We start from the raw sequence: 25,247 nt of genomic DNA on the forward strand, positions 1-25,247 counted from the left end.
TTACGTTATGATTACCTACCTGTCCTTTAGCGTCTAATCTTAGATGTGAATTTTTAGACTAGTAGTAAATTAATTTTGTGCCAAACAGAAACGTCTGCAAACGATGCTTTAGCTTAGAAACAAATTGTGACGTCCCACGGGTAAAAGTACCTTATGGCGATTGGCGCTTACGCTATTATTAACGCCAATATTATTGCGGCGCAATGTGACGTAAGCGCCAGCCGCCATAAGGTACCTTTTACCGTGGAACGTCACAATTAAAAGTGGATAAATTCACTTCATATATTTTTATATCATTTTGACCCATTAAATATGAAACGGTGTCGTCATGCCATCTAGCCGAGAATAGGCCAAAGGTGTGTGCGCCATCTATGCGAGAATGACTTTTTCTTGATTTCTGAGGCATTTTTTCTTAGACTTTATTCATCTTAAAATACGAAGTTACATATGTCTTTGCTAATAGTTAATAATAAAATATCTGGGATACCGATTCCTAACAATTAAAAATCCTCGATTTCCAGAGATAATACCTAGAGCAGCTACAATTTTTAACCCCCTAAAACCCCGATATAGCTGATATAGCACATCGAAATCGTTACAGCCGTTTCCGAGATCCCCGAAATATACACCTACACCCTACACATCCTGTACAAGAATTGCTCGTTTAAAATTATAAGATTTATAAGACTATCCAGTTGATAGAAACCATTTTTGGAAAATCGAATTGAGTTTGGAATTCGACTCTGAGGTTTGAACGATATGGCTGGTGGTCGCTAGTCAGATCATGAAATGGCAGTTTTAAATGTTACGCCTAATAGGAATTTAATGATCTGACGGATTTTACGATCGAACCCCGACATCTACACTGATGTGATTGTTTATCTGCAGACACCCAATCAATTATTATCATAATTATATTAATTACGTTAATAATCCCTAGAATAATCTGCGATATTTAGGACCTGAATTGTAATAATAATTGCGCTGTCATCGTTAATGAGGTCATGTGCACCTTCATAGTTAATGAAAACATAACGATCACTTGAACAAAACGTGATAGAGATACTCGTACCTACCTATGCCAATGACTACTGAGACCGAAAGCAATAAAAGTGTCTCGCATTGCCTACCTAAGTTGTGGAGCAAGAGAGCCAGACATCATACAGAATCCAAAGATGAGCCTAATGATGTTGTTAATTATTGTTTATCACCAATAATGATGATTATTTTCCAGATGACAATTAAGTAGGAAAAAACATTTTTGCATACAATGGACCCTACTCAATGTGACGTCTTGTCGCTTTCCATACAGCGTATGTCAAAAGTCATAGGGTAGCCATAATTACTTAGTATAACATTAATTTTACTTGAAAAATAAGAATAATTAAAGTAATTATCTTTTAATCAAATACTACCATATGATAATGTGGAGCAAATAAACATTTCTATTTCATTTACAGAGTCGGAAAAAGTGGTTCTGGATCACGACCCAGAAATCACCCTGTATATGTACAGTCATCAGCAATAGTATCTTACACAACTAGGGCCGCAAAAATATATGACGCGCTCTTATTGATAATAAACGGACTTATGGATACTATCCATACCTCTTTCCATCCCGCTTTGTCCTGGGAATGGTGGGCCTCGATACTTTGGAGCTCAGACGAAAACTAATGTTAATGGTGCATTACCATTCTCTGGTCCATGGCGGGATCGACAATCCCACTGTTTTGGGCCGGGTGGGTCTAGCAGTTCCCCCGCCGAGCTTCCGTTTGGAAGGTGCGAGTACTGGCGGCGCGCGCCCCGCGCGGCGTTGCCGGCGCCTCCTGGCGACCCCTGAGACACGCACTGTGCATGCCGCAAACGCGCCCACCGCCCGAGCCATCTCTCTAATAAATAATATACTCACCCAGGTCCCGGATGCCGACTTATTCTCTGACAGGTTGGGGAAATTTATCATTGCCACCATGTCTGCTCTAAACCTTACCGAACTTGGTAGTTAATATAAAAATATTTACCTTTGTTTAAGGCTATGCCACTATTTGTATTTGTTTTCCTATCTGCTTCCTAATTCTATTTGTTTTGTTTTCACTGTATTTGAGTTTTTACTTCTTTGAATTTATAATTTGTTAATGTGTCTTATCTTCTATTTTACCGTGTAAGCGAATTGGTAAACTACTGTAAGCTTATATGAGAGAAATAAATGGTATTGTATTGTATTGTATTGTATTGTATTGTATTGCGCTCCAAACAAGAACGTGTCACATATTTTTGCGGCCCTAGTTGTGTAAGATACTATTGCTGATGACTGTACGTATGTATGTTATATGTTACAGATTTTATATTAATTTCAAGGAAAATCATCAACTCTAATAAATTAATGTGAAATATGTCGCATGGACTTTTAAGACATTTATTGAAAAACAGTGCCTAAAAGTTAAAGTGGAGGCCGCTATTCGAAAGCCGCTAAATTATCTATATCGAATGAGGCTTATTTATTACTTATTACTTTTTGATCCGACTACGGGTTTTTAAAGACATTTCATTCACGTTCCACATAAAAAATATACATTGTTAAAAATTGAGTAATGTACGGAACCCTTGGAACGCGAGTCCGGCTCGCACTTGACCGGTTTTACATATCAGATAAGGCAAGTTGGTTGACGTAGTTAGATTAATTTATAAGTTAATATCAATACTGATTGCTTTAGATACCTATATATATCCAGTATCTAAAATACCTGTATTTTCACATAACTGAATGTTGAACATGTTTCGCACGCGACTGTTCTCAAAACTTTAGCTATCTAAATATATCTCTTGATATCTAAAAATCGTAAGATAACGACAGCCATAAATATGTTGAAAATTTCTTGAAAAGTTCTCACTCAAACGACGCGCGTGCGTTGCGTGCAGCGTCGCTCAATATTTATTTATAATAATGGTGATTATACATTAATTAATATAAGAGGAGTGGCTTATAATAAGAGCGAATGATATAAAAATTCAACTGTTTTTAAGACAACTCATTTAAGTGGAGTTTATGGATCAATAAAGGAATAAAGGAATTGTAAAATAACCGTGACACCGTAATAAACAAAGTACATGTTGTGACATAGTTCCCAGTGATACCCCAAGCCCAATAGCTGAAACTGTGTATGTTTCGACATCGTGATATCATGATAAACTTGATAAAATTTCACTGGATTAAAGCATTTTCCATCATTTTTAGCTTTACAGGGTAACTGCGGATATTCATCTTGATAGTAATTATTTAAATTCGCTCACGTTACCGACCACATCCTTTATAATTACTTATTTAATTGTTTTTATTTTTACTATTCATTCATATTAATGTTATTGTGACTGATATTTAGGACCCTAGCACAGGAAATGCGCCCGAGGGGGGTCAATCCAATGCTGCTTTTGATGGTTCGCTTGAAAATACAAATAACGAAGAATCATCGGTGGACGTATCGAATGGAGTCAATGTTGTAAGTACACTTTTATTGTGCGTGTTCGTTCATTGATCTAAATAATAAAAAAATAGCTACAAGGCAGTGTTGAGCAAAAATTTAAATTCAAAATCAACTTTAGTGTAGCTTTTGGTAAAAATCTTCTAATTAATTCCTTTCGTTTATTTCAGATACCGACAATTAATGTCGTTGAAGATGTGCCATATTCCGAGAATGGTAAACGACCATCAGCACCAGAAAAAGTAAACATTGTATCCCTTGAATCAGATACGGTCAGTACCTGCGTCTTAAGACCAACATAGACAGACAAAGCACCACCTAAACTTTGAAACATCTTCAAATGTAGAGCTCCACTTCAAAACTTTTTCATATTATGAAAAAAGGGTTGATAATTTCGTAGTTAACTAGGAACCCTTACCTATAATTTCGCCATGTCCGTCTATTAGTCCGCGGCTTTGCTCGGTGGTCGTTAGAGCTAGAGGCTGTAATTAGAGATGCACCGGTTATTCGGTTACTATCCGGCCATGATTTTAATATCCGGCCGGATACCGGATAGTGACCTACTATCCAGCCGGATACCGGATAGTAAAGTTGCTTGATTTCGGAGTAAACTAATTGGATTTAAAAATCAGTCTTGATCAAAATCATAATTGTTTATTATTTTAAAACAATTTAAACATTCCACTGACTTGCACGCGCGCTCATTTCGAACCTAGAAATGTGTCCGCGCGAACGTTCACTAGGAAACAAGTCAAACCTGCAGAATGCGCAATTGCGCACCTGTAAAACCAAAATGTAGGTATAGTTCCGCTGGCCGAATATTCGGCGGCCGGATACCGGATATTCGGCCGATGGTCAGGTCGTATATCCGGTATCCGGCCAACAACCATCCGTTGCATCTCTAGAATTTGCTGCTTCGACGGGGCTGAGATATTGGATCAATTATTTCATCAGTCACGTCAAATAATGGGATTTTGTTTTAGTAGACAATTATTTACCTACATTTTGCCATTACTCGAAATTATATGTTAGGTTCGAAATTATATGTTAGGTCCAGGTCATCGACTTACTTATTTTACTTAGTTATAGCTATGTTATTTGTTAAGTATTGATTTACGATCAAGCATAAAAAAGCTTGCTTGCGAAATCATTCGTTTACTTATCTTTCCTGTTACTTCATTATTGAGTGTTTTTGTTATCAAATTGCGGTCACTAGACATTATTTTATATCTAATTTGAACAATGCTCCCGAAAAGGTTACCACAGTTGGTATTTTTATATAGACAGGTACAAGGTACCTATTTGTGCATACTTGACCACATAAGACGGCTTATACAAAAAAAAAATTAAACCATTTGTAACCCACCCCACTTTTAACATTTTTCTATAATTAATACTTAACGTAAAACGATCGACGTCGACGAACGACGAAACGATCAACAACTACTTGGTTAAATTATTGAATATCCCATTTAAGTAATTCATTTATTTACAGAAAGAAGACCGAAAACAAAATCGACCAAAATGGGACAACGCCATAGAGTTCCTGATGTCCTGCATAGCCACGTCCGTGGGCCTCGGCAACGTCTGGCGGTTTCCCTTCGTCGCGTACCAAAACGGCGGGGGAGCCTTCCTCATCCCCTATATCATAGTGCTTTTAGTTATAGGAAAACCTATGTACTATCTGGAAACAGTACTTGGACAATTCAGCAGCAGTAACTGTGTAAAAATATGGGCTCTTTCGCCGGCCATGAAAGGTAAAGTGTTACAGATAACCACCGATAACAATATAATTTTTACAAGCATTAATAGGGGGCAATTTATGCCATAAAAATAAGACACGAAATTGATATCAGATCTCGTGCTCGTGCGACCTTTTAACTGCCGTCATTTATTTGCCAAAAATGTTTTTTTTTTTAACTAAGTATGTATTCGTCTATAATTTTAGGTACCGGCTACGCGCAAGCCTTAGGAGCCGGTTATGTACTTTCCTACTACGTGTCCATCATCGCGCTATGTCTTTATTATTTGGTGATGAGTTTCCAATCAACGCTACCCTGGGCCGTGTGCCGGGAGGAGTGGGATAACTGCGTGCCTTCGGGAGAGTCCGTCAATGCAAGCCAATTAGAAGGAAATGCAGTCAGCAGCGCTGAATTATACTTCACGTGAGTTTAATACTAAGTACCTAAGGTGGTGGAACTGGTGCTCGACCCAGTCCCAGTACATGTCGTCTTGAAAGTCATTTTCAATAGAGGTGACAGCAGAGTGTCATCTATTGGGCATTAGCATGTCCAGTGGCGGATTTCCCATAAGGCACAGTAGGCCCGGGCCTAGGGCGGCGAGATATTAGGGGCGGCAAATTGTGACAAAAATTTCGCTGATGACAACAAAAAATAACTCAAAATTAGGCCAGCCAACGAATTCCCAAAAAATGTACCTATAGTGGGAAATGTTTGAAACACAATTTTTGACTTTGTACCTAACTTTATTTGGACTATCTAATATAGGAGGTGAACATATCAAAAGTCCCCGACCGTAGGCCTTGAGGCGGGGGAAGAGAGAGGTTTGAAGGTCACATTTTTCAGTTTTTCGCTTGTATCTCGGAAACTATGCGTTCTAACGACATTATCTTTATACAAAATGAAAGTTGGTTAAATTTGCTACAAGCTACAATTTATTATTAACTAACAGAGGCATCTCTTCTCTCCTGCCATGCTCAGGACCTCTTCGTTCGTCTTCCTTTCTGTCCAGCTAATCCTTATAGCATCCTCCGCCAACACCATATTTCAAAGGCTTCCAATCGCTCTCTGTCCCATTGTGTTAGCGTCCACGTCTCACATGCATACTCGTATAAAGCGATGCTCCAGATATACACCTTATCTAAGCGTTTTTTAACATTCTTCGAGATGTGTGCTTTGAGCAGGTGTTTTTTGCTATTGAATGCTTTTTTAGCCATTGCAATCCTCTGCTTGTTGTCCGCCGTGCATCTGCAGTCATTGGTAATAATACTTCCCAGGTATTTATATTGTTAAACTATATCGTGTTACATATAAAATTAAAGAGCTCATTGTAGGAATCTCAAATATTTTTTTTATGATTTTAGGATAAATAGTTATTCAAGAAAATAGGCAAAAAAATGTTTTTCTTATGTTTCTTTTTTACATTTTTTGAATGTTTTTGTAGGTACATAAAAAGTCAATGTTATTGGTAAAACTGTTACTTAAAATGAATAAGTATTTGCTTATTTTTTTTCGTAAAACCTATGTTCCTATGATCATGTCACAAAGACGTACAGTTTCTGAGATATAATAAGCGAAAAACCGAAAAATTGGACCTTCAAACCAAACCCCCCTACTTTTGATATGTTTACCTCCTAACGAGTCCAAAAAAGTTACTAAGTAAAAAATGTGTCCCAAGCATTTCCCTCTATAATATATCTTTTCGTTGCCTGGTCTAAATGTAGTCAATATGATGGGTGCTGACGCTGAGAAAGGGGCGGCTACAAGGCTTGGGGCCTAGGGCGGCAAAGACTGCAAATCCGCCACTGAGCATGTCGAGCACTAGTACCACCAGTGGTGGTCCACCACCTTACCTACTACAAGACTTTGAGATGACTTTTCTATGATGTTTGGTATCTGGTCATACATACTCGTAATTACATCAGTATATATTATACACAATAAATAAGTGTATTAAGGGTTTTCTTTTTACGCAGATCGCGATTATGTTGCTGATAGTTGTCCACAAAGAAATAAAAATACTTACGTTAAATATCGCATTAATCTATAGATTTTTACGACCAAGCATTAGTAAATCGATAAATATTAACATATCCTGATAATAGCAAGGTTAATCTATAGTATATCTAATTTGATTGCGCTCTTCATAACAAACGTGAATCGTAAATCTATGGTAATAAATAACTACAACAAACTCAACAAAACAAGCAATTTTCAATACTAATCCTGGTGATTAACATTAATTTACAAAAACATGAAAGTTTCTTGAAACAACCTATGAGCCTCGTTTGAACTTTAACCGAAGGGCAGTTCTACTGATCCTGTTCTTCTGCGCGAAAATGGTTTTAGGAAACCTCGCCTGACTTTTTAATTAAGGACTATTTTACAGATTTAGGAAATAAATTACAGTCAGCGACAATATCGTCTATATTATTATAATTTTTGCCAATAGATTCCATTTCTATTCAATATCAATTTTACCTACTCTAAGTATCCAACGGTTGAAAATGTCTTAATAGTTATTATGTTGTTAATTCTACATTTGAGAATCTCCCATTTTCTTACAGACACACGGTACTCCGTCAATCAGATGGCATCCACGACGGAATTGGTTAGTACTAATATCCTATTTGGGATTAAAATGAATTTTTACAATTAAATATATACCTATCATAATTTTGATATTCTATGGTTTAGTAACATAATATGCAATTACCTACAGGGTTGCCGATTTGGGATTTAACGATATGCCTGCTGGTGTCATGGATTATCATCTTCTTTATTGTGGCTCGAGGAGTCAAGAGTTCGGGCAAGGCTGCTTATTTCCTGGCTCTCTTCCCCTATGTCGTGCTCTTTATTCTGCTTATCAGGTATGAAACCCATAACTAAGCATTTTATCCAAATCCACAAACCCAAATATTTAGGCACTTAATTATTGCATCCACTATTAAATTTAGTTAACACTATTTATTTTAGAATATTATGTTTTTTGTGTTTTAATCTTGGATCTAGTCATTCTTTATTTTTTGTATTTTATGCATCCTACTGCATTTATTTGTATTTTATACATTCTACTGCATTTTCTGCAATTTTGAAACATGCCGATTTTTCCCCGAAATTACTCGTAGTCTGTTAGAGATTCTGAAAGCGGTGAAAAATAAAGATACTACTCCTACCATGTGATACCCTCATTATATTCGTCATGATGTCTAGAAAAATGTATTCGAAGCGTGTATTAGCACACAAAAAATATCAAAAGTTATAAACAAAAAAAGGGAGGAAAAAGTAGTTATTTTTTATTTCCTCAATATCTATTAATATTTAAGAAACCAAAATGAATATTATAAAAGAGGAGGATATTTCCAATCAAACATTCCATACTTGCAGAACTATATCTCCATAATTTATGCTTTTTATCCAACGCTGAACACAGCCCTCCGCGCCTCATTTTCGAGAAACGCGCGCGGCGTGAAAAAACGATTACGTAACATTAAATATAATTTTAAAGGTATTAAATATTCAGTTGAAAAATTAAAAAAAAATGGTGCATTTAAAACGTGTCAACACATGTAATACTTGAGTAGAAATTTATCTTAAAGTTATTTTTTCAACAAGTTAGGCAATTGTTAATGAACAAAATTTTCTCGCTTTTCCTTCTTTATTGAAAACGAAAAAAAATTTATTAATAATTATTGTAAAATTTTCTCACTCTCTAGAACTCTTCTCGTATACATGCTTAATCAGATCACATTATAAAAGTTTTCCTAAAGCTAATACTTTGATTAAAATAAGTTTTAGAATAACATAGAAAATTGACGAAAAACGAAAAATCAAGGTAAAATTGTAAAATATAAAACAATATTATAACCAAACTATTATTTTTTTCAAAACTTTTATAACGCGATCTTATTGAACATGTATATGAGAAGGGCTCTAGAAAGCGACATAATTTTACGATAGTTATTTATAATTTTTTTGTCGTTTTCAATAAAAAAGGAAGTTTAAGAAAATTTTGCTAATTAACAATTGCCTAACTTGTTGAAAAAATAACTTTAAGATAAATTTCTACAAGTATTACATGTGTTGACATGTTTTAAATACACCATATTTTTATTAAATTTAAAAAAAAATATTTAATAACTTTAAAATTATATTAAATGCTACGTAACCGCTTTTTCACGCCGCGCGCGTTTCTCGAAAATGAGGCGCAGAGGGCTGTGTTCAGCGTTGAATAAAAAGTATAAATAATGGAGATACAGTTCTGTAAGTATGGAATATTTGATTGGAAATATCCTCCTCTTTTATAATATTCATTTTGGTTTCTTAAATATTAATACTTTTTGAGATATTCGGGAAATAAAAAATAACTACTTTTTCCTCCCTTTTTTGTTTATAACTTTTGATATTTTTTGTGTGCTAATACACGCTTCGAATACATTTTTCTAGACATCATGACCAATCTAATGAGGTATCACACGTATTTTTAGGAGTAGTATCTTTATTTTTTACCGTTTTCAGGATCTCAAACAGACTATCGATGGCATGATAATAATTAATCCCCGTTTTACAGGGCTGTAACTCTTCCTGGTGCTGGAAAAGGCATTATGTTCTTTATAACACCCGAGTGGGGGAAAATTCTAAGATTAGAGGTTAGTAAAATAAATCCAAACATCTGGGTTTTTATGGATGCAATGAATAAATGATTATGATTATGGCAAAAAAAAATTCAAGGGTTTATTGCATTAAACGGCAATAGAAAATTTTCTAAACTTTAAACGGCTTAAACCATTTGAGATTGACATTCGTTTCTAGTCATTCGAACCCTAATTCTCATTGTAAAGATGTGTTTTTGTTTTAAGTAAGATGGCAAGTATGACATAGGGATTTTTTTATAAAGAAGAAATATTAAAACGAATATAATAAGTAAATAGATAAATATATTTGGACTCGTCAGGGGAAAGAGTTGTTAGTTAAGTAGGTATATATTTTGGAAGAAATCTTTTCTCACTATTTTCATGTTGTGTATGATGCTACACGTACAATTCTTTTTCTGAATTAAATTCTATATACAGGTGTGGTATGCTGCCGTGACCCAAGTATTCTTCTCGCTCTCTGTGTGTTCTGGTGCTCTCATCATGTTTGCTTCTTACAACGGGTTCAGATCAAACGTTTACAGGTAAATTAATACAAGAAAAATTTGATGTTCTTGGACTTATCATTATCAACGATGTTATCGAGATAACACCAAATCGGTATGGGTACGGGTGGTAATCCAGATAGGGGGCCCCCTCTTTCTCTATGGATTACAATATATACATTCTGGATCTTGTAATCGCCGCAGACGAGAAAGTCTCGGTAGCTCAGTTGGAAGGTAGCAGGATAGTATCATGAAGTCGGATAACGTGTGACGCCCGTAACTTTTTTCTTCATTTCAAAAATGTTGACCATATCCTTAACACATTCATTGCCACTAAGTGCTACGGGTTACGCTCGTAGCGCGTAGCCACGGTTTCGCCGTATGTAACGCGTAGTCGCTACGAATAGTGTACCCGACAGTCGGTTTTTTGGCGCTGAATGTGTTAAGAGGCAAGGGGACGGCCGCTTCTCCATACAAACGTAACCCCATTTCCCTCTCTGATTGAAATTATGAAAAATATAATTTGATGTTTATAGTTACTAACCATAGCCTCTACGTTTGACTTTATCGATTTTTTTAGTATAGTTGAAGCGAAAAACACATTTCATACATGCTCCAATACTTAATTAAAATATCGAAAAAAAAAACAATCGAAGGGCATAGGTTTGTTTGATATAAGTACAACAAATTGTGTCAAAATATTTTTAATAATATTTAAAAAGATACTAAAGGGAGAAATTTAATAAAATTATTCAATTTTACATAGGCAATTTTTAATAATGTTAATATTATGAGAGGAAAATAAGGACGACGTTCGCGTTTGTACGAATAATCGCTTTCAGAATCAGAATCAGATCATTTATTTGCTTATCACATATAAATTTCGCGTGGGTCCTCCATTTTCGTCTTAAAGGTAACCTTTATTTCATAACATCGTTTTGTCTTTCAGAGATTCCATGATCGTAACTACGTTGGATACGTTCACAAGTTTAATATCGGGTATAACAATCTTCGGTGTCCTCGGCAACTTGGCTTACGAATTGGGTTACGATAATGTGGAAGACGTTGTCGGTAGCGGCGGAACCAGCCTTGCCTTCATTTCGTACCCTGATGCCATCGCCAAGTCACCGTTTGTACCACAGGTAATTTTTAATAGAGTTAGACCAAGAAAAGCCTGCAGCGATTTTGATAGCCGACGCGGTGCAAGTGTTATTAATAAGTCATAATTTCATAGAAGTTTTGACGTTTAAAACGCCTTTAAATTTACTTTTATATTGCATGTAGTTTAGTTTGATAGATTCAAAGAGCATAAACGCCAAAGCTTCCCTTGACGATGCAAAGTTTCCTATTCTCGTAGCGCTACGGCGTAGCCAATTTTCCCGGTTCGTAGCGAAAACGCCTCGATGTACCTACACGAAATCACTCGCGTAGTTTTATATAGTTAAAATAGGCTGTTGTTGTTAATATGAAGGTACAATTTGTCAATTTGATATAACATCGAAGATATAATTTTAGCTTTTATGGGGTCTCCAAAACCCTTACTGAAGCTACTCCCTTTTTACCTTTCTTATTATTATGTTTTATGATTGCACGTTTTTTTTGTGCTACTTCTGTCAATAAAGATACTTTGCGAGTAACTCTATCATCTAGAGCCAGCAAACTCCTGTATTATACCTATAACATGTTTTAATCTAGTTTATAATTATTTGATAAAGTACTTAATTATAAATTGCTTGGCAGCTGTTCGCGGTTCTGTTCTTCCTGATGATGGCCGTGCTCGGCATCGGGTCTGGCGTCGCTCTGCTTTCCACGCTGAACACCGTGCTGCTGGACGCCTTCCCGAGAGTGCCCACTATTTACATGGCCTGCGGCGCGTGCACCGCCGGGTTCCTCGTTGGACTCGTATATGTGACGCCGGTAAGATTATTGATCCACTCATCATATCAGCCTTTTATCGCCCATGAGCATTGGCCTGTCCTCGAGTACGCCACTTATCCCGGTCCCGAGCCAATCTCATCCAGAAGTGACCTCTTGATCCACTATACTAGCACTACCAGAACTTAAGGCAGAGGGAATATATGATGCTTTCCATCGCAAAAGGGTCCTTATGCTCCAAGTGCAATAAGGACTTTTTTATCTGAAATTCCAACAGAAATTGATTTTGAAAAGTTAAGTTTTTTAAATTGATTTTGAAAAGTTAAGTGTTAGGTTCTATTTTGTAAAATTTCTGACACCCTTGCCCGGGTCAAAGTCGTCGTAAAGTTGGCTTCATAATAGTCATAAAATATATATAGAGTTAGACCAAGAAAAGCGATTTTGATAGCCCTCGCAGTGTACTTATGCGTCTCGATGATACTCAAATTGAAACAAACGAGAAATGTCTAAAATGAGTAAGTAGTCTCGAATTTCCAGATTTACAAATTAGTTTCTTGATTTCAGGGTGGACAATACGTTCTTGAGATTGTCGATTATTACGGAGGAACGTTTATGCGACTCTTCGCTGCCATTGCGGAAACCATTGCTGTCTTTTGGATTTATGGTAATTTCGTTTATTACCTATTTAATTTTTTTGTTGCTTTAATCAATTAGCCCGAAATCATCAAAATTGTGTTTTCAGGTCTGGAGAACCTTTGCATCGACATTGAATTCATGTTGGGTATTAAGACTGGCTGGTATTGGCGCATATGCTGGTCTATCGTAACCCCGGTTGTGATGATCACTGTCTTCATGTACGCGATGGTGACCACTGAGGCTCTTGTCTTTGGAGGCACATACGTATACCCGAGGGCTGCTTATAGTACGTATGAGTATCTTAATAATTGTAATTTTGTTCGTAACATTTGCAGTTATATGCCTATGTTACATTTGCTGTTACAAATATAGGATGACTACCGCGAAAATTGAAATTCAAACGACGTCTAAATATTTGTATATTTATCGCTATAGCAATATTAGTGATAGAGACGCAGAAAGACGAATTTCGACGGACAACGTTTGCCCCAGGGAATTAAGTTCATTTATTAACCCATTCAGCGCTACTCGCGACACATTCTCGTTTTGCTTCTACGAAGCATTTTCGCTGCATACCAGGATCCCATGTTATCGGCTATGACCGTAGCTAAGCGCCGGTGAATGTGTTAATATTAATACACAGTATACCTGTATTTACAGTTTGCCTGCAGGTATGAGTCTGTAATAGGGAATACAAAACCCGGGCCGGGCAGGTTGGAAAGCCGGGTAACGAGTTACCGCTGGCAGAGCTATACCTTAGTATAGTAGGGGCAGATGTAGATAATATTGATACTAACTTAAAAGGCGAATAGTGACTAAACTTTTGTTTCATTTACAGTTGCTGGTAACATGCTGCAATACGTAGGAATGGCGCTGATCCCTATCTTTATTGTAGCCTCTTTATGGAAGTACACATCTCGTACATTTACTGAGGTTGGTATTAATAAGAACATAAATTATGATTAAAGCATAGGTAAACACAACAGCCGATGGACAGGCCGAATATCCGGTAGGTATCCGGTATCCGGCCAAACAACTATTCGTTGCATCTCTATATACATATATACAATACATACTTTTTATAGGCCTTTCGAGTGCTAGATTAGATTTTTTTTCCATTTTCTTGGGGATTCTAATACCAGTTTTTTTTTTATACAGACTGCGAAGCGCGCGTTCAAGAAGAAGCCCAATTATGGTCCATCGGAACCGGATCTGCGTGAAGACTGGCGGCAGTTCAGCCTGCAGGCCAAGCGCGATCGCGAGTCCGTCAACAACAACTGGTTACAGCGTATCGGGCGAAGCCTCGTAGGAGGACACAGGAAGAATAAATAAAGCCTAAACTAGGGGTCGGCAAACTTGAGAAGAAGTATGCATATAGCCAGTTTTAGGAACCGAAAAGTTAAAGAGGATAGACAAACGATGATTTTAGTAGTCTAAGAACTCTGAAGTGATAATATTTTTCTTGAAACCGCGGTTTGCCGACCCCAGACCTAATTTAAACGTTTATAATGATATCTCATTGTATTAAATTTAATAAATTATATAACTTATTTGTAAACCGTTGTTTAATTTAAGGCCAAGGGGCCTAGCCAAATCGAAACGCTTATGTCTATCACTCGTCCATATTAGTGCAACAGAAAGACATTAGCGTTTCGGCTATGCAAGTGTACACGCTGGTAGAGCCTTATCAAATAAAATTAAACTGTTGATTCACTCCAAAATGGAGTTAATTAGAATACCGGTGTGAGGTATTGAGAAAATTACTTAATTTAAACCCAAGAATGCACACTTGAAATTAAAGTATTTATGAAAAAAAAACTCGGTGTACCTATAGGAAATAAAACAACACATTTGATACCACCAGAATATGTTTATTTTTAAATAATTAGTTTATTACATTTTATAACTATGAAGTGCATTTATGCAGTACCTACTGTAGAAATTGTAAAGGTAATGTTCCGATAAAAATCCTAATTATTGGGAACGAAATAAAAGGAACATAATATTAAAATTACGCTTTACCGATACGTAAGTAAATATGACTAATTCCGTCAAATGAGGACTTACTTATGTTTAGATTTTTTCTTCTTCTTACTAGACTTCTTCTTATGCTTACGTTTCTTTTTCTTCTTCTTGTGGTCATCAGAATCGGAGTCAGAATCGCTATCGCTGTCGCTAGCGGCTCGTTTCTTCTTTTTCTTGCTACTACGCTTCTTTTTCTTCTTACGTTTACGAGTATCCGAAGAGGATGACGACGATGTATCAGAGTCACTTGAGGATTCACTTTCGGTATCAGGTTTCTTTTTAACGTTAGCTAAATCTAATTTGATTGTTTCTTCTTCTAGTTTAGGTTTCTTAACTTCGCTGGTTACCGTTTGTGACATCGACCGCTCGCGCTTTTTACCGACAGCATCGTCTTTTCCTTCATGATCAGATTCTACTGTCTCGTCGTAATCAGGTTCAAAGTGTGCTTCGTCCAAGGTGGACTTCTTTCTCTCTCGTTCAGCAGTCGCTTTTACGGCACTTGACATACCTTTATCTAGACTGCGAGAATCGACACCTGGTTCAGACTTTATCTTTTTAGACTCCCTTCCACCTTTATCTATGTCTTTTCGTTTTTTATCGCGATTTGGACTACGGCTTGAAAATTTCTCTTGCAACCCCCTGGCGTCCGCTATCAAACGAGGCTTCTCCCCTTTTGATTCTATTCTGCTGACTGAATCTGGTTTTTTACTTCTATCTCTATCAACAGTTACTCTACGATACGGTTGTTCCTTCTTAGGTGTTTTAGACCGAGATTTTACTCGCTCTACTGTACTATGCACAACACGCGGTTCTCTCGATCTACGAACGTCATCCACTTTACCACCTAATCGTTCTTTTACGGACAATCTAGGAGGAGGAGTTTTAGATGTTCTCTTCTTGGTTTTATCATTTATTTCAATAGATCTATGTTCGGGATCTGCTACCGGAACCGTAATTTGAATATTATTCAAGGAACCTTTCGCCTGTGCGGCATCGTCATACAGTTTGGCTCTATCGCTGCTTATTTTTTTTATTTCGATTGGTCTGAGGGAATGAATTGCCTTAGCAAATATGGCATTTTCAGCACGCTTCAGTACTTCTGAAGTTACTTTACCCGAATCCTCCTCATCAGGTGAGGTTATTTCACCCGGTTCTTTCTTTTCAGTATTGTCATCATCAACTTCCCATTTTGATAGCTCGGGTAGAGGCGCCAACATTTCCTTTTCGGTTGTGCCTTCTATATCTGCTTTCAAATCTAATTCATCTGCAGTAATTTGTAATTCAATTCCATCAAAAGGCTCTTCTTTGGGTCCGGGAACAACGTTACTCTCAATTATTTCCTCTTTGACGCCTTCATTATCTTCAGTTTTAACGTAATTTTGTATTATTTCTTTATCTATTGCTTCTGCAGGTTCATCGCCATATAAATCATTTTGAGGTTCGTCTTTTAGCACTCCCTTTGGAGATTCAGGTTTTTCATTTATATTGTTTTCACCAAGTTCATTGTTTATCATGGTTTCATCAGGAACATTATCACTTTCCACTTTATTCTGCTCGCCTACGGTGTCATCTTTATTTTTAGATTTTTCAACTTCGTCTTCCTCTTTTTCTTCCTTGTCGTCTTTTTTAACGATATCCTTGTCCTTTTTATCCTTTTTCTCTCGTTTTTTCTTTTTGTCTGTATCTTTTTCTTTCTCTTTTTCTCTCTTCTTTTTCTTTCTTTCCTTATCCCTCAATTTCTTTTCCTTCTCTTTATGCTCTTTGGCTCTTTCGGAAGACGTTTTATCCCGAAGTCTATCTTCTTTCTTATCTCGCTTTCCATCACGGTCTCGATCACGAGAGCGACCTCTGGATTCGCTTCGCCGCTTATCGCGTGTGTCACGATTACGTTTGGGTGACCCACGAACTTTTTTCTCAGGTGTAGCTCTTTCATGCTCACGTTCTCTCTCTTTTTCATATTCTCGGTTCCTTTCGTGATCACGGGGTCTATCACTACGAGGCCGTTCTTCACGAGGTCGGTCTTCACGGAGCCTGTCTCTTTTCTCCATATCACGCGATCTTTCGGCAGGATCCCTAACATCCCCAAAGCGTTCCCTATCGCGACCTTCAGGGTCCCTGTGTCTATCCTGCTCAAAGTTTGGATTACGTCTTGAAGGGCCTCTGTTACGAACCCCAGGTCTACAACCAGGACGCATTTCTCTTCCCGGATTGTTTTCATCTCTAAAGCCGTCGCGGAAAGCTGGATCGTGGTAATTTGCAGGAGGTGGTTCTCTTGGGTCAACACTCGGCGGCCTGAACGGTACAGGACCTTCACGAAAACCATGAGGTGGGTTGTCTCGAAAACCACCATCCCTAAATGGAGCATTCCTAAAGTTTTCTCTAAAGGGCGCTGGCGGTCCTCCTCTAAAACCGGGATCACGATATGGTGGGCCCGGGCCCACTTCACGGAAGGGCTGTCCGTCTCTATACGGCATCGGGCCTTGGTCACGGTACGGCCCGGGGCCTCTATAGTTATCACGGAATCGAGGTGGGTCGCCTACGTGAACAGGAATTTCGTTTTGCGCAGGCGGCATCGGCATATCCCTGTACCCTGGGGGACCTTCTACAAAAGGTGCTCTATAAGGATCCCGATAATTAGATGGCGGCATCCTCTCACGATCAATTGGTCCAGGTGGGGCATAAGGTGGTTTTTCGAATGGTGAAGGCTCAAATCCAGGCACTGGAGGTTCAAGTCCAGGAGGAATGTCTTCAAAGGGCGGTCCGTCATATCGACCGCGATACCCGGGAGGCGGCTCCTGAATAGGAATACTCGATAATGGTGGAATAGGTTTTGGCCCCATGTTAGGGTACATCGGCGGTGGGCCATTGTTTCTTGGTCCATATCTGAGAAAAAATAAGACATATATTAGATGAAAACCATAAAATGCAGTGTTTTTTTAAAACTCCATTAACTTCGAGGTATGGCTAAGTACATTTAAAGAATCTAAATTGCAAAGTGCTCAAAAAAACATAAAATGTAGTTAAATATAGCACATAGCGTTGTTATAACGGGCATTATATTTAACTCAACTAAACAATTGAAAACTTTGACATATCTATATCATTTCCAACATCGATCGTCTGAGATAGTACTTCCGTTTAGTAGAAATGTACACATACTAAACACCAATCAATATGTAAACAGGCCCTAAGGCACGTGTACACGCTTGTAGGGGCCTTTATGAGGAAATAATTACCTATTGATTATCTCCAAAATGGAGCTAATTAGAATACCGGTGTCTTTGAGAAAGTTATTTCATTTAAGCTCAGTAATGCACCCTTGATATTAATGGAGTTTTGAAATAAACACGGTGTACCTATATAAAATACGACGACCTCTCATCAATGATTTTCAAATAGCTTTGTTCGTCACTAATCAACGAATGAAAATTGCCTCACGAATCAAACCTAGTTATCTAAATGATATACTGCTAATGTGTGTGTGTTAATGTTATATTTATATCTTGACTGAAATTCGCGAGACTTCGTAGAATTCTCACCACAGAATACCTCGTAGCAATGCGTTCCATACCATGCCTTGAAAGGGTTGACGCCAGCCTTTATTCTTGATAAAAAATGGTCAGTTGAAATTTAGCTACAAGCTTACAGTGAGTTGCACCACGCACAATTAACGACCTGATCAACTTTATAATAAAGACATAGAGACACTTCTCTACATATTTTAAATTACACACAAACATTACATATTTGCAAATTTTAACTCACTACGATGACACAGACCGACGGATTGGTGCAACTGGCCTATGGGGTAGAAATGCAACTAATCGTAGACGGCAACCCGCTATAAAATAACCAGAGATCCCTATTAAAAATGACGAGATGCCGCGTGTTGCCAGTTATAACCATAACAGTTAGCATCAAGTGTAGGTACCTAGCGGATGAGACTATGCGTGACCAATAACTCCACAAAAAAAGATACCTAGTAAAATACCTAATTGGAAGTAATTTAGCGAAAATGATCCATCCTTAAAAATTCATCTTTTTTTTACATAAAGTTAAAATTCTATTGACAGGTTTTTGTGGATTCTTTCCCCTGAATGACGTCCAATTAGCGGGCAGCAGACACTTTTGGCGCGTTGTTCTATCCGCTACTTTATATGCTGACTATTGCTGACTCGTACAGCGAGCGGCGAGACACTTACCAGTTCTGCAAAAGCCTGAAAAATCGTATTAAACACCTGCTTTGCGACTATCGTATGATATATTAATCGTAAGCTAGTTTTTACCTGACTCCGGCAAATCAAAGGGGTATATAGTATAATGTTCATCTGATCCCTCATAACTTCTAATTATTCATCGCATGAATAAGTGAAGAGTTCTGTGCAATAATCGCACGATGATTTTACCGGATACGATGTCATGCGGTTTTTCATCGGCAACCACACGAGAAATGTGTCACATGTCATTATGGTTTTTAATATTTTTTTCCCTTACGCGAAACACTGAAATTAAAATGAAAAAGCTTTTATTGGTTAAAATATTGTGTACATCAAATTATGGTAGGAATCTCCAACTAAGTAAAATTATACTTGTGGCAGGAGACAACACTGTACTTAAACAATAAGTTTTTTTTCAAGTAGATACTTTATATTTTACCTTTTATCCCTTTGTCGACGTGATTGATACGTAGTACGTAACTACGTACCTACCTAGACCCAGTTTTGATTTCTAGCATTGATATACACTGAGCTAGGCCGCGGAAGGACGAACAGACACTCGCAGTATTGAAGTAAAAACATGCATACCTAATTTGGTTGAGAGCCTCGGTAGCGTTGATATAAACGGACACGTGGGTGATGGACTTCGCAAGACGGAAGGTTCTGCTTCATTAGCTATAGCCATCTGACTGACAGACAAACGACGAAGCCACTCTCCTTGATTCGCAGCTAAAGAGGGCCTTTTAATTTAATTTGTATTGCTGTCCTTCTTGGCGCATTCCCAGTTGAAAAAGAGAAGCCAGGGATACATCGGTAAATTCCAAGAATTAGCGCTGGTACTAGTTTTTATTATGAGAGCGAATCCCATCTCATATTCCCACCTACCTAATAGAGGAGAAACTAGGCATTATTGGGATTAGTCTGGTTTCCTTGCAATTTAAAAGAAATTAGAGAATTATAATTAAGCAATAAATTCAATTCTACCATAGTTATAAAATTAACCTACCGGAAAAAGAAATGAGATCTATATGGGTGCAAGTAGTGGGTTCGCTTGGGATGTTGGGATGTACTTAAAGTTCAGGATTTGACTTGGCTAGTTTTTACGTACAGTCACGTATATTGGACCAGGTATATTAACCATTTTTCCTTCGGTGTAATCCTATCTGGAAAGGGGATATGTTTATTTTCACCACACCAGCTTGGAAAGGCTTACTTTGCACTTGCATTTTATTCACATGTGAGGCAAAGTAATCAAATGCAAATTTTGAGTTGTTTTCTTATGTTTGCTGGTAGAATTGACTTTTAAATGATGACTTTGGATGATAAATATTTAATAACATTCATTTGGATTTGATTTTGTTTGATATTTTACATTTAATATTTGCTTCGGGTTGGTGGGGTGAAAAATTGTGTGTTTCACTCGGGGGCAAATTTTGTTTACCTAACCCTCGTGCTTTAAAACCCTCGCTACGCTCAAGATTAAATTTTTCGAACCACTCGGGTATCAATGTTAGCACGAGCGATTCCGTACATTAAGTCCGACTCACGCTTGACTGGACATTTCTAATAGGTTTTCCTGTCATTTATAACTTTTATAAGTAGAGAACTAGTTTGTATATTTTATTCAAACAACTTCTAACCTATTTACTATAAAATTATTTAAAAAAAATATTTGAAATTTTCAAAATAATTCTTTCATTTGATATACATATGACATACACTATGTATGACACTTAATTCGTCCAGTAGTTTCCCAGAAAATAGTCTGTGACAGACAGACAGACAGACGCAAGAGTGATCCTATAAGGGTACAATTTTTTCCTTTTGAGGTACGGAACCTAAAAAAATATGTTGTATTACTTGTGTTTTATTAAAATACTAGCTGTGCCCGCGGCTCCGCCCGCGTGGAATTCGGTCTGTGTCAGTAAGCGGCTTATTTCTAAGCCTAATTTCTCTCCCTCTCCCCTGAAGGCGGAACTTGAAGTAAAGTTGACAGATGGATATGCTAGAGGACTGTAGTCCAGATAAAACATTTTACAATTAGGTACCACTAAATAAAACTACACTCCAAAATCAATAGTTTTTTTCGCCCTTATTCAAATTTTACACGTGATTTAAACGACAGAGTAGTAGATGTACCTATATCGGACGATACAGTAAGGAATAGGCGCGCGAGCGAAAGCGAAGCGGCCTGCCTGGCTGGAGCGCCACTCACCGTGGTCTTCTTCAGACTCCTGAGGAAGACCGCGTGCCCCTTGTAACCCCAATGCGTTGCGAGACTTTCGCGAATGATTCTATTTTTTTCGGGAAGGCATGGTAATGCGTATAAAATGCGAGTCCCAAATCGTTTCACTCCGCAAACGACCAGTGCCGGATTAAGATATTTTGATGCCCTAAGCATTTCTAGACCATGGTGCCCCCTCTCCCTCGGGTCATCGAGATTACATTGAATTTTTTTGGTAAATTGAGTGACGTTAATTGCTGCATTACAGCTGAGAATGGAAATCAGTCACATAATTTGATCACGAAAATTGACAGTGCTGCAGCAGTAACGTTGCAACAGAGTAATGCTGTTGCAGTCGGTATATCTTAGAAAGTGATTGAAATCGCGAGCGAAGCGAGCGCGAAAATTTTTCGATAAAAAAAAAACGCAATTTGACTTAGAAAGTTATTGAAAACGCGAGCGAAGCGAGCGCGAAAAATGTTCGATTTAAAAACGCAATTTGATAGACAGTTCCTTTTTAATTTTTTAGTATGGAAATCAGTCACAAAATATTATCACAAAAATTGACAGTGCTGCAGCAGTAACGTTGCATCAGAGTAATGCTGCTGCAGTTGTCATATCTGAGAAAGTTATTAATAACGCGAGCGAAGCGAGCGCGAAAATTTTTCGATATAAAAACGCAATTTGATAGACAGTTGTACATTTCTACTTTTAGTATGGAAATCAGTCACATAATTTTATCACGAAAATTGACAGTGCTGCAGCAGTAACGTTGCATCAGATTAATGCTGCTGCAGTTGTCATATCTGAGAAAGTTATTAATAACGCGAGCGAAGCGAGCGCGAAAATTTTTCGATATAAAAACGCAATTTGATAGACAGTTGTACATTTCCACTTTTAGTATGGAAATCAGTCACATAATTTTATCACGAAAATTGACAGTGCTGCAACAGTAACGTTGCATCAGAGTAATGCTGCTGTTGTCGCCATATCTTAGAAAGTGATTATAAACGCGAGCGAAGCGAGCGCGAAAATTTTTCGATATAAAAACGCAATTTGATAGATAGTAGTACATTTTTACTTTTAGTATGGGAATCAGTCACAGCATTTTATCACGAAAATCGACAGTGCTGCAGCAGTAACGTTGCAACAGAGTAGTACTGCTGTATTCGCCATATCTTAGAAAGTGATGTTAAACGCGAGCGAAGCGAGCGCGAAAATTTTTCGATATAAAAACGCAATTTGATAGATAGTTGTACATTTTTACTTTTAGTATGGAAATCAGTCACATCATTATATCACGAAAATCGACAGTGCTACAGCAGTAACGTTTAACAGAGTAATGCTGCTGCAGTCGCCACCCGAATGTCACTTTTATCATATCTTATAATGTTATTATAAACGCGAGCGAAGCGAGCGCAAAAATGTATCGATATAAAAAACGCAATTTGATAGGCAGTTGTACATTAGTTTTTACTTTTAGTCCCAACCAGGCGCGTATCCAGGATTTATTACAGAGAAGGGACGGGACAGTTTTCTATCAGCCTAGCTTCGCATAGGGCTCGACATTTAAGGGTGTCAGCGAGGTTGTTTTCATACAGAAAAGATGCAAGAAAGCAGAGCTTGGACTTGGAATTGACCAAGTGAATGGAATTGGTGAAGTGTGAGCAAGGCAGAAGGCCCAGCTTCGAAAGAGGAAAGCATGGATTTGGATCCACGCCCAAGTGTAATTAAGGCAGAAGATTAACTTTGCCATAAGGCAGAAGACCTCGCATAAGACCGAACTGCAAAAGAGTGGCTTGAAATCGAATCTATGCATGTAATCACGACTCTTCTACTGCTCGCTCTGTGGCTTCACTTGAAAGCGCTTCTTTATAGGATGCTTTTAGTTTTCGGCTTTCACGGGGCCCCTTATAACACTTTGACAGTTAGGTCTCAGGATCGCGGCTAAGGAGCAACTCGGGTTGGCCGACAAATCTGGCGTGCAAGAGAGCAAATTTCACTATAATATCGGTAACCTTTGTCGAAAAAATCCGCTGGCCGCAAGCCCGAAAGCAAGATTTTTTTCCATGACTTTAAGGGCCTCCGCGTAAGGTCAAATCGAAAGCCTACGTTGGAGATGTTCTTACGTACCCTCACTCTCTTACTTGATCCCTACGGCCCTTCGCTATTAGATGGGTACACACGTATAAAAGTTTCATGTAGGTACCTACTCCACGACGACTGCAATGCTGATGCAGCCTTCTCTTTTTTGTCTACAGTTTTGGTGCCCTAAGCAAGTGCTTATTTTGCTTAAAAGGGTTAATCCGGCACTGCAAATGACGGAGGTCAATGTTTTTTTTCTCAAAGTACCCACCTTCGTGGTCATTACTATTAAGTGCTTAAAGTAGGCGATACGTATGAATATAGATTTGATATGGGTGCGATATAATTACGATTAGGTATAATTCATGACGGAGAAAATTAATAATTTTAAATAACTATGCAATTACACGCGTGTTGATATGTGTGTTTATTTTACCACTACTTACGTAACTATGTAAACTCATTTTTAGTTTTCTTGTTTACTTAATGTTTACTCACTTCCCCAAAAGATGGCACTGTGCAATGAGGGGCAATTAATTTACTGTCGTTTAATTTTGTTGTATTATTAATTTATTAAATCAACATAATTATTCAATTATTTTTGCTGATATATCCGTACCCCCTTTCTAAACTTAGACTTAATTTGGCAAGATCTTTCCGCGGTGGCTTCAAGTTCAGCGCCATCTGTTTGTTCAGTTAGGGTACTCAATAGTGGCAGCACATATCTGAAAAGAGTTTGCCCCTCCTTCCTAAGTAGCGCCATAAGATTCAGGGGCAAACTTAAGTCAATCGAATGTTGTGGCTACCCCCCCTTTTAGGGGTTAAATTTTTATAGCCTATAACCTGGCCGGGGATTTTCTCGACAGATTAATGAAGTTTTCATAAAAATCCGTTCAGCCGTTTTCACGTGATGCGCGTTCAAATAAACAGACAAACAGATAAACAGATAAACAGATAAACAGACAAAAATTCTAAAAACTGTTGGAACGTGTTCTGTTATCGATTCTAAGTATCCCCAGCCAACTTTTTTTCAAATATCTTCCATGTACAGACTTTCGACCGTCTTCAGCTTTATTATATGTATAGATACCTATGTTTTGTTTTCTTGCATGATCTCTACGTGGCTCAACCCAGAAACTTCCAGTATTAGCCTCGTATTCATTGTGGAAAAGGGACACAAAGAAATGTAATATCTTAAATTCAATATTCTCGAATGGTAAGTACATAAAGCTTCTGTAAATAATGGATTACTCATTATTATCTGATGAAACTATCGACTAACAGCCGTATTCGAACAATGAGATACGTCAAATGCTAGATATTGAAACGATATTAATTAGATATGTCAGTGTCAAACATTGACGTTTCTTCAAACAAAAACGTCACTTTTGACACTTGTTTGACACTGACATATCTAATCCATATCGTTTCAATATCTTGTATTTGACGTATCTCATTGTTCGAATATGGCTGTATATCATGCCTAACCGGCAATTATATTACATATATAACAATATAACTATAGATAGGTCATACTCGTACATAAGGAGCACAAAAAATAATTCCATATTCATTTCTATACCCACGAAGAAATGTGTTAGTTTTGATTACTTTTCGAATTCCGTTTATCTTTGTCATACCGTAAAATGGGGTGAGTAGGGACAGAACTGACATTCACACCTCGATAACAGTTTATTTTTACATGTGGCAAACTGATTTTTAAACATAATAAATGTTCCAGTCGTTTGAATTTTAGTATTTTATTTTTAGTCTTATGATTTTAGTCTTATGATTTTGTGCAGTTCGATTTCATAACTTCAAAGATAAACACGA

General features: G+C 37.6%; 2 protein-coding genes across 2 annotated transcripts in view; one reads left to right on the top strand and one right to left on the bottom strand.

The window, feature by feature from the left end:
- Nucleotides 1-3,652: 3,652 nt before the first annotated feature.
- Nucleotides 3,653-14,195, top strand: LOC134667242 (sodium-dependent nutrient amino acid transporter 1-like). The gene is made up of 13 exons (XM_063524569.1): nucleotides 3,653-3,748; nucleotides 4,972-5,233; nucleotides 5,425-5,641; nucleotides 7,783-7,826; nucleotides 7,938-8,085; nucleotides 9,786-9,864; nucleotides 10,288-10,391; nucleotides 11,302-11,494; nucleotides 12,093-12,269; nucleotides 12,792-12,891; nucleotides 12,970-13,149; nucleotides 13,702-13,796; nucleotides 14,022-14,195. The coding sequence occupies exons 2-13, from the start codon at nucleotides 5,026-5,028 to the stop codon at nucleotides 14,193-14,195; spliced, it is 1,719 nt and encodes a 572-aa protein (XP_063380639.1). The 5' UTR covers nucleotides 3,653-3,748; nucleotides 4,972-5,025.
- Nucleotides 14,196-14,713: 518 nt separating this feature from the next.
- LOC134667280 (E3 ubiquitin-protein ligase RBBP6-like) overlaps nucleotides 14,714-25,247 on the bottom strand; it is a 50,727-nt gene continuing 40,193 nt past the window's right edge. The window contains exon 17 of the mRNA XM_063524619.1: nucleotides 14,714-17,771. Within this exon, the coding sequence (XP_063380689.1) occupies nucleotides 14,927-17,771 (2,845 nt within the window). The 3' untranslated portion in view covers nucleotides 14,714-14,926. The remainder of the gene's footprint in view (nucleotides 17,772-25,247) is intronic.

The sequence above is a fragment of the Cydia fagiglandana genome, chromosome 9, assembly GCF_963556715.1.
Source record: "Cydia fagiglandana chromosome 9, ilCydFagi1.1, whole genome shotgun sequence".
Lineage (NCBI taxonomy): Eukaryota > Metazoa > Arthropoda > Insecta > Lepidoptera > Tortricidae > Cydia > Cydia fagiglandana.